General features: G+C 43.4%; 2 protein-coding genes and 1 pseudogene across 6 annotated transcripts in view; 1 reads left to right on the top strand and 2 right to left on the bottom strand.

The window, feature by feature from the left end:
• Positions 1-1,632, bottom strand: part of HSDL2 (hydroxysteroid dehydrogenase like 2) — a 61,786-nt gene extending 60,154 nt beyond the window's left edge. For 2 of the 4 annotated variants that reach the window (XM_049091914.1, XM_025432784.3), the window contains exon 1: positions 1,420-1,594. In XM_049091914.1, coding sequence (XP_048947871.1) covers positions 1,420-1,436 — 17 coding nt within the window. In that variant the 5' untranslated portion in view covers positions 1,437-1,594. Of the gene's footprint in view, positions 1-1,419 lie in introns of all 4 variants that reach the window. The other 2 variants (XR_003129959.3, XM_025432783.3) reach the window with 2 other exon arrangements.
• A 377-nt stretch (positions 1,633-2,009) lies between these two features.
• The window catches only part of PTBP3 (polypyrimidine tract binding protein 3), a 152,287-nt gene continuing 141,064 nt past the window's right edge, over positions 2,010-13,232 (top strand). For both annotated transcript variants that reach the window (XM_049091911.1, XM_049091910.1), the window contains exon 1: positions 2,010-2,172. The gene's annotated coding sequence lies outside the window, so the exon portion shown is untranslated. The remainder of the gene's footprint in view (positions 2,173-13,232) is intronic.
• On the bottom strand, positions 4,851-6,474 carry LOC125752170 (60S ribosomal protein L29-like; annotated as a pseudogene).

Below are 13,232 nucleotides of genomic sequence, written 5' to 3'. Positions count from 1 at the left end.
AGAAAGAAGATCTGCATATACTATACCTAAAATGTATGTGTGTCCCATACTAAGTAAAAATGGCAAGGCCCAAAAGGGAGTTTTCTACTATTTGTAAAAGTGATGCCGGGACGCCTGGGTGGTTCAGTGGTTGAGTGTCCGCCTTCAGCTCAGGGTGTGATCCTGGAAAGCCATCGGAGTCCGGCATGCAGCTCCCTGCATGGAGCCTGCTTCTCCCTCTGCCTGTGTCTCTGCCTCTCTCTCTGTGTCTCTCATGAATAAATAACTAAAATCTTAAATTAAAAAAAAAAAGGCAGTGTGCGTGACTATGTGTGCCTGTGCATTTTTAGGGTGGTGTACAAATGTGTATATGCATAGCTTATCTCTGAAAACATACCAGAGAGTCACTGAGAAACCGAACATGAAGGATGGAGAAACTCACTTTTTACTCTTATACCCTTTTGAGCTTTTGTAAGTCTTTTGGCCACGTGCCTGTTTGCTTGAAGCAAATTACAAAACACACAAATCGCTGCCCTGAAGACCGGTACACTTTGCAACAACAGAAAGTAGAATGGTGGTTTGCCAGCAGCTGGAGGGAAAGGGGGGGTTGTTTAATGGGTATAGAGTTTCTTTCTTTTTGCAATTTTATTTCTTTATTCATGAGAGAGACAGAGAGAGAGGCAGAGACACAGGCAGAGGGAGAAGCAGGCTCCCCGTGGGGACTCGATCCCCGGACCCCAGGATCACGACCTGAGCTGAAGGCTGACTTCTCAACCACTGAGCCACCCAGGTGCCCCGCCTATAGAGTTTCTTTTGCAAGTTGACAAAGTTCTGGAGAACGGCTGCGGGCAATGTGAATACACTACGCTTAAAAAAGGTTAAGATGGGGCAGCCCGGGGGGGCTCAGTGGTTTAGCATCTGCCTTCGGCCCAGGGCGTGATCCTGGAGACCCGGGATCGAGTCCCACGTCGGGCTCCCTGCATGGAGCCTGCTTCTCCCTCTGCCTGTGTCTCTCATGAATAAATAAATAAAATCTTTAAAAAAAAAATGGTCAGGATGGTAGACGCTGTGTACGTGTGTTTTACCAGCATTTTTGGAAGACTTCAGTGAAGCGCCCCCGCGGAAAGGACGCCCCTATGAAGGACGAGTTTCACGTGTCACACTTGAAGATCACCTCTTCAAACAGCCCTTTGTGACGTGGGTATTCGGGGGGAGCGTCGGGGACAAGCGAGGCGCCAGCCCCGCGAGCCTTCCGGCGACCTTTCACCTCGAGCTCCAGACCCCGTCCCTCGGGGAGCGAGAGGCCCGCCCGCGCCGCCACCCCGAAGCACACGGCTCCGGCTTCCCCCCCGCGAGGCCCCGCTCTCCACACGCAGCGGGGGTCGCGCGCTCCCCCGGGCCGCCCGCTCCGCCCGGCCGCGCCTCCCGTCGTGCCCTTACCCGGTGTTGGGTAACATGGTTTCCTCAGAGCAGAGGCGGCGGCGACGGCGGCGGCGGCGAGCGGACCCGGAGACGCGGGCCTCCTCTCCTCATTTAGCCCCGGTCCCTCGAGGCCCCGCCCGGAGGCCGGCGGCGAGCGGGCGCTCCCAGGAGCGGCGGCCCTCGGAGTGCGCCTGCGCACGCAGCGGGCTCCGGCGCTCGGCGCTAGTTTCCGCCTTCCCCGCCCCCGCCCGGCTGCTGGACGCGCTCTCTCTGCGCAGGCGCTGAGGAAGAAAGGCGGCCCCGCCCCGCGCGCGTCGCGGGGCTCTGCGGGGACAATCGGCGTCCCGCCCGCCACGGGCGTAGCCCGCGCGTCAGCCGCTACATGCGTGCGCTTTTCCCGCGCGGGTGCAGGCGCCGGCGTCCGCGCGTGGGGTGGCGGTTGCAGTCGCGCCCTCGGGACCTCATGGAGGGCGCGGGGGCCGCTTCTCTGCAGAGGCTGACCTGCGGGCTCCCTCCCCGGCCCGAGCCCGGCGCCTGGCTCCTGCGCGCGCAGCACCGAGGGCGCCGCCGTCCTCGCTTGCTCCCGAAGCCGGCCACGGTCGCATCCTCCCCCGGGCTGCGGCCTACGGCTGGCGGCCCTCACCTGTCCCTGCATCGCCCAGTGATGAGCAGCAGCTTCTGGGGCTGAGCGCTTTGCAATAGTCTGGGGGGAGCATGCATCGTTAGCAGTGGTCTTCCGGAAGAAACTCCCAAACTCAGTGCAGGAATAAGGTGAATTCTGGGATCTAGTATTGCGGGTTTTTTTTTTTTTTTAAGTATTTAAATTCCAGTTAACATACAGTGTGATAATAGTTTCAAGGGTACAATGTAGTGATTGGACACTTCCATGCAACACCTAGCGCTCATCACAAGTGGACCCTAGTGTGTTTTTTTAACTAATTAATTTTTTTTTTTAGGATTTTATTTATTTATTCATGACCGACATAGAGAGTCAGAGATACAGGCAGAGGAGAAGCAGGCTCCCCGCAAGGAGCCCGATGTGGGACTCGGTTCCGGATCCTGGGATCACGCCTCGAGCCAAAGGCAGACGCTCCACCGCTGAGCCACCCAGGCCTCCCGAGAAAGTGTATTTTGGGAGGGTAGAACAGGATGATGAGGTTGTTAAATGAGGACTAGTTGAACTAGTTTGGAAATAGGGTTTGTATTCCTCCGCTTACTGCAAGCCCTGAATGGTTCTGTTTATTCGTGTGTGTTGCCAGCCTCCTATAGGCATTTGAATTGGCCATCTTTGATATTGTCCTTAAAAACTACAGAATTTGAAAAAAAAAAAAAATAAAAATAAAAAAAAAAAAAAAAAAAAAAACTACAGAATTTGTTTATTCAACACGCAGTAGCACCTAGTTCATGCTGGTCACTGGAGATACAGCAGGACAAAAAAGTGGAGGTCTGCCTGTGTGGGAGGAATGAGGAAACGCCAATGTGTTATTCAGACTGTTGTAGGTATTAGGTGTTTCAAGAAGAGTGTTGATAGGGACCATTCAATGCAAAACTTACCTTGCGCTTAAGAAAGTGAAAACAACCCACAGGGACTCCTGGGGGTCTCAGTGGTTGAGCATCTGCCTTCAGCTCCAGGTGTGACCCCAGGATCGGGGTTTGAGTCTCCCATCAGGCTCCCTGCGCGGTGCCTGCTTGTCCCTTTGCCTATGTCTCTGCCTCTCTCTGTGTGTCTCATGAATAAGTAAATCTTTTTTAAAAAAGAAAAGACAACCTACAGAATGGGATAAAATACAAACATATATCCAATAAGGTCTGGTATCCAGAATATATAGAGAACTCTTACAACTACAGCAACAAAAAGATGAACACGCAGACTAAAAAGTGAACACGGGCTCCTGGGTGTCTTGGTTGGTTAAGCATCTGACTTATGATTTTGGCTCAGGTCATGATCTCAAGGTGGTGAGATGGAGCCCTAAGTAGGGCTCTTCAGGCAGGCTCAGAGTCTGCTGGGGATTCTATCCCTTTGCCTCTGCCCCTCTTCCTGCTGATGCACACATGTCCCCTCTCTCTAGCTCACGCTAAAATAAATAAATGAAATCTTTTAAAAAAAATGAACAAAGGATCTGGATAGACATTTTTCCAAAGAATATATGCAAGTGGTCAGCAAGCACATGAAAAGATGCCCAAAGTATTAGTTACTAGGGAGCTGCAAATCAAAACTACAATGAGATTCCACTTTATACATACTAGAATAGTTATAATAGAAAATATGGAAAATAAGTTAGCCAGGATGTGGAGAAATTGGAACCCTCCTTCATTGTTGGGAATGTAAAAAGGCATAGCCACTTTGGGAAACAGTTTTGCAGCTCCTCAAAAAGTTAAAATTGCCACCTACTGGATATCCACATGCAAAAGAGCAATTCACTTTTTGATATATCCCCAAGAGAAATATAAACATGTTCAGAAGAACCACCAGATGGCACTGTTATTTTAAAATTCAAAATTGTATAAAGCAAAACGTTAATTAACAATATTGTGACATACTATTATAATCTTAGTTGGATTAAGGCAAAAATAGCATGAAATTCTCTACAGAATTCTTATAACCGGGAAATAAGAGGAGGCATATTTTATTTTTTTTTATTTATGATAGTCACACACACACAGACAGAGAGAGGCAGAGACACAGGCAGAGGGAGAAGCAGGCTCCATGCACCGGGAGCCCAACGTGGGATTCGATCCTGGGTCTCCAGGATCGCGCCCTGGGCCAAAGGCAGGCGCTAAACCGCTGCACCACCCAGGGATCCCGAGGAGGCATATTTTAAATTGTAAATTCCTTAAAGAAGGGGTGCCTGGGTGACTCAGTGGTTGAGCATCTTCCTTTGGCTCAGGGCGTGATCCCTGGGGTCCAGGGTTCGAGTCCCACATTGGGCTCCCTGCTCAGCAGAGTCTACGTCTCCTTCTGCCTACATCTCTGCCTCTCTCTCTGTGTCTCTCATGAATAAATAAATAAAATCTTTTTTAAAAAATCCTTAAAAAACAGGATGTGATACTTTAATTCATTTTATATTATTATTTAAATTAATAATACTGCCAATACTAAAAAGTAATTTCCAAATGCATGAGAGATTAAGAATGCAGAATTAAGTTGAAATATCAGAAGATCTGACATTGAGGAGCACCTGGCTGGCTCAGTCAGAAGAGCATGTGACTCTTGATCTCAGTGTTAAGAGTTCAAGCCCAATGTTGGGTGTAGAGATTAGTTAAATAAAAAACTTTTAAAACAGTATAACATTGAGAACTTTAACCTTAAATTATCAAATAAGGACTCTTCTAACTCCATCTTGCATAAGAATATATATATATTTTTAAAGATTAATTTTTTTAGAGAAAGAGTGTAAGCAGGGGGAGGGGCAGAAGAAGAGGGAAAGAATCCTCAAGCAGACTCCCTGCTGAGTGGGGAACCTGACACAGGGCTTAATCCCAGAACCCTGATCATGACCTGAGCTGAAACCAAGAGCTAGATCCTTAACCAAATAAGTCACCCAGGCACCCCCAAGAATATATTTTTGAGTATATAATGCAGTAACATTCAAATGTGTTGGCCACAGCCACATAAAGAAAGAAATTTTTTTTAAGATTATTTATTTGAGAGAGAGAGAGGGAGGGAGGAACAGAGGGAGAGAGAATCTCAAGCAGACTCCCTACCTAGTGTGGAGACTGATGCGGGGCTTTATCTCATGACCCTGAGGTCATGACCTGAGCTAAAACTAAGAGTCAGATGCTCAACCAACTGAGCCATCCAGGTACCCCCATAAAGAAATTTTTCATCCAGACCCAGGACACACAGTTTTCTATTTTATTGAATCTATTATATTCTATCAAGTTGATCATAATATACTAAATTATTTGGATGATTCATTAATGGATTATAGCTTACTATTAGGAAAACACTGCTTTAGTGTGCTGTTATTTACCATTGTGATTTTTCGACTTGCCTTTTAAGATATCCTGGGCTTCTCCAAATATAAAATTACTAATTAATGATAGTTAGAGGCCAACAATACAATGCACATGCTTTTAATCGCTTTAGAAAAGTCAGGGCTCTTGAAACTTTCCATTTTCTTCACCCACAAGACAGCTCACCCTGTTCCAGGTTAAATGGGGAAATCCTTGGGGTTTTGTGTATGGCAGTTCTTTCTGAAAGTGTACCAAATCTTCCCCATAGACCTGCTAGCAGTACCTTTTGTTTTTCAAAGAATTATTCCCGGTCACTATTTTATTAGTAACTGTTATTAACCTCCATGCTGTATTTAAATGTCTTTATCTTTCTGATAATACAGGACTACAACAATCTAGAGAAAGTGAAAATTTCCATCTTAATACCATCATTCAGAGATAATTATTAACATTTTAGTATGTATCCTTTAAGTCTGAAAAAAAATTTATTTTTGGACAGATCCTGCCGCAGGTTTATTTGTACAAATAGCACAAGAGGACACCAGGCCCATGTAGACAGAAGCCCAGGGGTCATACCAGTCCTTGCGTCCTCACACTGGCAGGCAGAAGACTCTACACTGGAGCCTTTGTGGGGGCCTGGGCACCTTTGGGGGCCTGTGCTGCAGGAGTAGAAGCAGGAGCCAGAGTCAGGGCCACAGCTGCAGCCTGGGCCTTGGTTTGAGCCTTGGCCTTGGACTTTGGCTGGCAGAGCCTGAGACCTTTGGCAATGCGGGCTCGAGCACATTTCCTGAGCTTGGGATGAGCTATGTAGGCAAGTCGATTGAGCTTGCGGCTGCCGCCCTTTGGGATCTTGGGCTTGACCTCCTTGGGCTTGACAAGGGCCTCGGCACGTATAGTCATGGCCTTGGCATTGCTGGCCTGCATCTTCTTCAGGCCCTTCTTGTTGTGCTTCTTGGCAAAGCGCATGTCCCTCAGGAACTTGGGGTCTAACCCCTTAAGAGATTCATATCTTTGTGACCGGGGTTTCTTGATGCCATTTCTTGCCATTTTTGTGACTGGTTGTGCATGGTGTGGTTCTTGGACTTGGCCATGTCTACATCAAAGTCCGTACCTCCCCAAGAGCCTATGGACCAGAAGAGAAAAAGCAAATCTGAAATTTTTATCTAGGTTTTGATCATTTATAAATCATAGGGGAGATTATATATATACTATATTGTTTTGGAAACTTTTTGTTTTACTTAATGTATCATAGACATTTTTCCAAGTTTACACCTAAAAGTTTACCTTGACTATTTATTTATTTATTTTTTTAATTTGGAGACAGCGAGTGTGAGCCAGGTGAGGGGCAGTAGGAGAGGGAGAAAGAGAATCTCAAGCAGACTCCCCACTGAACATAGAGCCTGACAAGGGGCTGGACCCCAGGAGCCCAAGATCATGACCTGAGCTGAAATCAAGTCAGATGCTTAACTGACTAAGCCACCCAGGCACCTATACCTTGACTTTTTAAAAAAAACAAGTGCATAGTTTTCTTTTATATGAATATACTGAAATTAATTTTACCATTCTCATTTGTGATGGACATTTTAGTTGTTTCCACATTGTCTCCAATAAAAACATTCGTGCATGCATCATTGTTCACTACTCATTTTTCCTCAGAATACATTCCTAGAAGTGAGACTGTTTGCTCAATGGATATACACAATACAGTTTAGCAAGGTTGTGTTAATACAGTTGACTGTATTAACTGATTTGAACTGTGTAAGTCCACATCTACATGGATTTTTTTCGATAAATGCAGTATAGTCCTGTAAATGTATTTTCTCTTATGATTTTAACATTTTATTTTCTCTGGTTTACTTTAAGAATACAGTATATAGGGACATGTGGGTGGCCCAGCCAAAGGCCCAAAGCATCTGCCTTTGGCTCAGGGCGTGATCCCGGGTCCCGGGATGGAGTCCCACATCAGGCTCCCCATGGGGAGCCTACCTCTCCCTCTGCCTCTCTCTCTGTGTCTCTCATGAATAAATAAAATCTTTTAAAAAAGAAAGAATACAGTATATAGTACATGGAACATAGAAAATATGTGTTAATAGACTGTTGATGGCAAATCTTCTGGTCAACAGTAGACTATTAGTAGTTAAGTTTCTGGGGAGTCAGAAGTTACACATGGATTTTTGATTATGTGGGCATCAGTGCCCCTAACCCCTGCATTGTTCAAGGGTCAACTACAACGTAGACCAGGATTTCTCAACCTTGGGGCTATTGACCCCTTGGGCTGGATAATCCTGTGTTGTAGAAGTTTGTCATGTGTACTGCAGAATGTTTAGCAACATTACTGGCCTTTCCCCCCTGGATGCTATAGCCCATATTCCCATGTATGTATGTTTAGATGCATAACTTAAATTTACCATGTTAACCATTTTCAAGTGTATAGTTCAGTGACTTGAGTACATTCACATTGTTGTGCAATCAATACCACCATCCTAGCCCTTCCAATTTTGACACTCCAGAAATTGCTGAATGTCCTCTGGAGGGCGAAATTACCCTGATTGTCTACATCATCACAGAGGTAGATGAGAAATCAAAAATGTCAATGTCATTAAGAGAAAAATGAGAGGCTGAAGAGCTGTAATAGATTAAACAAGACTGGGAAACCTGAGTGGCTCAGCAATTGGGCATTTGCCTTTGGCTCAGGGTGTGATCCTTGGGTCCCCAGATAAGAGTCCCACATCAGGCTCCCTGAATGGAGCCTGCTTCTCCCTCTGCCTGTGTTTCTGCCTCTCTCTCTGTGTCTCTCATGAATAAATAAATAAAATCTAAAAAAAAAAGATTAAGTAAGACTAAAAAAGACATTACAACTGATGCAACACACGATCCTAGACTGGATTCTATACAAAAAAAGATTTGCTCTAGCACAGTCGACAAATTGGAATGTGTATTACAGAGTAAGGTATTGCATCAATGATAAATTTCCTGAACTTGATAACTACTGGGGTAATGTAAGAGACTGTGTTCCTAGTATGAAGTATTAAGGAATAAGAGGAAATTAATATTCATCAACTCTTAAGTGTGTGTGTCTGTGTGTGTGTGTGTGTAATGGAGAAGAGGTTATGGTGAAACAAATGTAGGAAAATGTTAAAAATTGGTGATTTGGAGTAAAGATGTATGAGAATTCCTTTCTCTCTTTGTTACAACTTTCTTATAAGCTTGAAATCATTTCAAACTAAAAAGTTTTATGTTTTAAGTGAAAGAAAATGCTTAGAGATGAGATTATTTATTGCCTGCCCATGCTTTTCAATTCGTTGTCATTTCTAATTTTACTCATCCATGCTTCAGAAAAGATAACTGTAACTACAGTTTAGAATAAAACCTTGATTAGTCTAGGTCAATGGTTCTTAAACTTTAATGTGCACTAAAATCAACAGAAGAGCTTTGTAAAACACAGATTAATAAGCCCAACCTCCAGAGTTTCTGATTAACTAGGTCTTAGACAGAGGAGTTGAAGAATTTGTAGTTCTCACAAGTTTCCAGGTAAGGCTAATGCTGTTGGTTGGGGCACGAAAAAGTGTAGGCTGGTAGTTCTCAACCTTGTTTGCAAATTGAAATCACTTGGGGATCTTTTTAAAAATCTGATGTCTGGGTCTTACTGCCAGAGATTCTAATTAGGTTGGTATGGAGTATACATAGGTGGTATTTTTTTTTTTAAAGCTCCTCACCTCAAGTGATTCAAATATGCAGCCAAGATTGAGAGTAACTGTAATTACTCTCAATTAGAGTCAGTGTAATCCCATTCCCCTTGCCCATGCCTTTAGAGGTAGACATGTTATCTAGTTCTGGCAAACGTGAGGTCTGCTGGGAAAGATTTTCTTATTTTAAGAAAGAGACCACAGGAGCACCTGGGTGGCCCAGTCTCTTGATTTTGGCCCAGGTCATGATCTCAATCTCATGAGATCGAGCCCTATGTTGGGCTCTGCCCTCAGTGGGGAGTCTGCTTGAGATTCTCTCTCTCCCTCACCCTCTGCTCCTCCCCCACTCATTCTCTCTCTCTCTCTCTCTCTCTCTCTCTCTAAAATAAATAAATCTTAGGAAGGAAGGAAGGAAGGAAGGAAGGAAGGAAGGAAGGAAGGAAGGAAGGAAGGAAGGAAGGAAGGAAGGGAGGGAAACTACAGAATAGGTTGTCTCTTTTCTTCTAGATGTTATTTCTGGATGTGATATTTGGAATAGCTCTATCTATATTGCATCATAGTAGGGATTAGTCTTCCCCTTTCCTGTGACTCCTTCAAAGGTAAGCTTTCTCCTATAAGATTCAATGAAGAAAGGTAGGATGGGGAGCAGTTGTCTCAGTACCCTCCTGAGCTTTCCACCTGGCCTTCTGATAGTCTACTGGCACACTGTGGGTTTTCCTCACTTTACAGCTGCCATCTCTTAGAATTCCAGGAAACAGTTCCCTCAGTAGACAAGTGCTCACTTGCATGAATTCAAGTAGTGAGTGGAATGGGTATGTAGATGTGTGGATCATGCCTTATGTTACTTTTTTGCCTGTTCATTTATTTACTGTACCATCTGCACACGACTCTTAACCAAAGAGTTGAGGCTTACATGAGGGAATTTCATATATATGATTACATGTATAAAACAATTAACTTTATGTTTTATAGGACAACTGCCATGTCAGAGATGATATTTCCAATACCTATTATGAATTATCCACTTTTTTTTACCAACAGTATCCAAAAATTATCCACTTTTTTTACCAACAGTTTTTTTTAAAGATTTTATTTATTTAATCATGAAAGACACAGAGAGGCACAGGTAGAGGGAGAAGCAGGCTCCCAAGACGTGGGACTTGATCCCAGGTCTCCAGGATCATGCCCTGGGCTGAAGGCAGTGTTAAAGCCCACCAGGGCTGCCCAACAATATCTTTTTAAAAAGATTTTATCTATTTATTTGAGAGAGAGAGGGCACACAGAGGGAGAGAGAGAAGCAGACTCCCTGCTGAGCAGGGAGTTCAACATGGGGCTGGATCCCAAGACCCTGAGATCATGAGCTGAGCTGAAGGCAGATGCTTAACTGACTGAGCCACCCAGGTGTCCCCAATAGTATCTATTATTGGAGGTATCAATATGCCCAGAAAAAACCCTGCATCTCTCAGCCTGTCTTGTAACTAGGAGTGGCCATGTTACCATATTATATGGTAATATATGGGCATAAGTGGGAGATATTGCAATGGATTTCTGAGAAAGCTTCTTTAAGGAGCTTCCAGCCATTTTGTGATCTTAAGAATGAAAACCACATGCTCACGTAATAAAACAAAAGGGAGACTGGGTCACTAATGAACATGGAATGCCATAATAGTCCCGAAACTACTACTTCTAGACTCCTTTTGCAGGAGAAATTAATCTTTATCTAGTTTAAGACACTTATTTTTTTGTTTCCTGTTATGTGCATCTGTACCTAATGCTTAAATGATACCCTATCTCAAGGCAAAAGTACCAAAAGAATGCAAACCATTGCAAAGGGGGTTCCCTCTTGAGTATATCCAAATCCCTAGCTTTGCTCCTTGCCTTCATATCTGCTTTTCTCTCTAAGGGCATCAATATTGTTCAAATTTCCTCCTTTAAAACTGCTTTTAGGGGCTCCTGGGTGGCTCATTCAGTTAAGTGTTTGGCTCTTGATCTCAGCTCAGGTCTTGATCTCAGGATCATAAGTTCTTTTTTTTTTTTCTTCTTTTTTTTTAAATGTTATTTATTTTATGATAGTCATCAGAGAGAGAGAGAGGCAGAGACACAGGCAGAGGGAGAAGCAGGCTCCATGCACCGGGAGCCCGATGTGGGATTCGATCCTGGGTCTCCAGGTCGCGCCCTGGGCCAAAGGCAGGTGCCAAACCGCTGCGCCACCCAGGGATCCCAGGATCATAAGTTCTTAAAAACAAAAATTGCTTTTAGTATTTCCATCCCCTTTTAGGAAATCCCATGCCCTGCTCACAGGAGTTCGTCTTTTTTTTTTTTTTTTTTTTAAGATTTTATTTATTTACTCATAAGAGATATATAGAGAGAGGCAGAGACATAGGCAGAGGGAGAAGCAGGCTCCCTGTGAGGAGCCTGGGATCATGCCCTGAGCCAAAGGCAGATGCTCAACTGCTGAGCCATCCAAGCACCCCTAGGAGTTGGTCTTATATCAGGATCCAACCTCTTTTCATAGGCTATACATTTTCTCAAGTCTGAATTATTCATTCTGTTTTGAATATAACTTAAGCAAGAGAGTCTGGGTTGGGTGTGGGTTTTCCAAGTCCAGTTCCCGTGGAGATATTTCCACCGAATTCCTCCTTGTATCCAGTATACAACTGTTCTGTCAAACACAGCCACGTCTCCCAAAGTCAGGCATTAATTCTGTGACACAGCACTCTACTGCTAGTATAGGTATTCTTAGCAAGCTGAGAAAGAAACAGTTGACTCTTCTATAATCAACATGGCTTCATCCCTGCTCACTATAAATACAGCATTTTATTTTGCAGAATAATGTCAGTTCTTTTTTTTTTTTAAATCTAGCTTTCAAACCATGCCCTATAGACACTAAAAAAACAAAAAACAAAACAAAAAGAAAACCAAAACCATTCAAAGTTAGCATAAGAATCAGGCCCATAATTGAGCCATCTATCATTAATGGCCACAACTTTAATACACAAAGATCAAGCTTTGGAATTAACCGCATGTCTTAACTCTGTGCCAAATGAAATTCTTGTCAGTGTCATCCTACCTCCCTCTGCTAAATTAAATTTTTGATTAGGGTCTCACACTCCCACTTCCCTAGGAGAAGAAAAGCTATATGAGGACTTATTATCCTCTGATAGAAGTGATCCTCAACCCCCATGGATGGGGAAGGGGGTGGAGACATTTGCTTTTCCAGTTACCTAAATAACATATCTTCATAGAGAAGTGTTCCAGATTGTTCTTTTGTTTTGTTTTTCTGCTATTGACCTTTTGTTTGTTTGCCTGTTCAAGGTTGAACATTTCCCTGGCGCACCCCATGGGATTATCTGCAATTAAACATTTTTTTAAAAATATATTGGGGAGGGAGAACAACAGCTCTATTCAGTTGTCTGGCATCCCATGAACCTTTCCACTGACCTTATGAACTATGATCTGCTTTTTGCACAGGCTAATATTTCCATAAAAGGCAAATAAGGAAAAAGATCTAACCAATCTATTTGGCTCTTTGTTAAAGAGTTATGTCAAAAAATCTAGAGAAGGTTTGAATTAGTGGCCAGACTAAAGGGCTTGTTCTAGTTGCAAAATAAAATTTATATTTCTGATTGCGATATGTTCTCAGATGCCTAAGATGGGACTATTTTGTCCTGTATAAGAACTTTTACAATATTGTAGGCATCTATAATATGTATCAACTTCACATGTCTATAGACAAATGGAATAACAAGGCAGGAAAAGTAAATCAACTCAATATAGCAGACTAACTTCATTTCAGGGAGGAAGAGTTGGTAAGTACCTGGTTAAATGGAAAAGAAGAAAAGAAAGAGAGTTGCCTCTTTTTCTCTGCTACCCCTCTCACCCTCCCTTCTTTGAAAACTGAGGTTTTCACATGTGAACTAACCAGTGAGGGGTAGAAAAAGTAAGGGACAACATGTTAAGGGCTGGTGAAAGGAAGAGTAGAAATATTTTAATGAAAGTCATTAATAATTATATAACTTCCAGGGAAGATGGAAGTCTGGGAAAGTGAACAGAAATGAACCAAAGCCAGAGAAGAAAATTTCAAGTATAATGAAACTAGGGAACTACCATAATCCTACCATTTAGACTATGAAGAATACCTTCCAATTTGTACCCAAATTAAGGAAAGCAATGAGATTTGATAAACAT

Source organism: Canis lupus, chromosome 11, assembly GCF_003254725.2.
Source record: "Canis lupus dingo isolate Sandy chromosome 11, ASM325472v2, whole genome shotgun sequence".
Lineage (NCBI taxonomy): Eukaryota > Metazoa > Chordata > Mammalia > Carnivora > Canidae > Canis > Canis lupus.
Note: the sequence above shows the minus strand (reverse complement) of the source record. Positions and strands in the feature narration are given on the sequence as shown.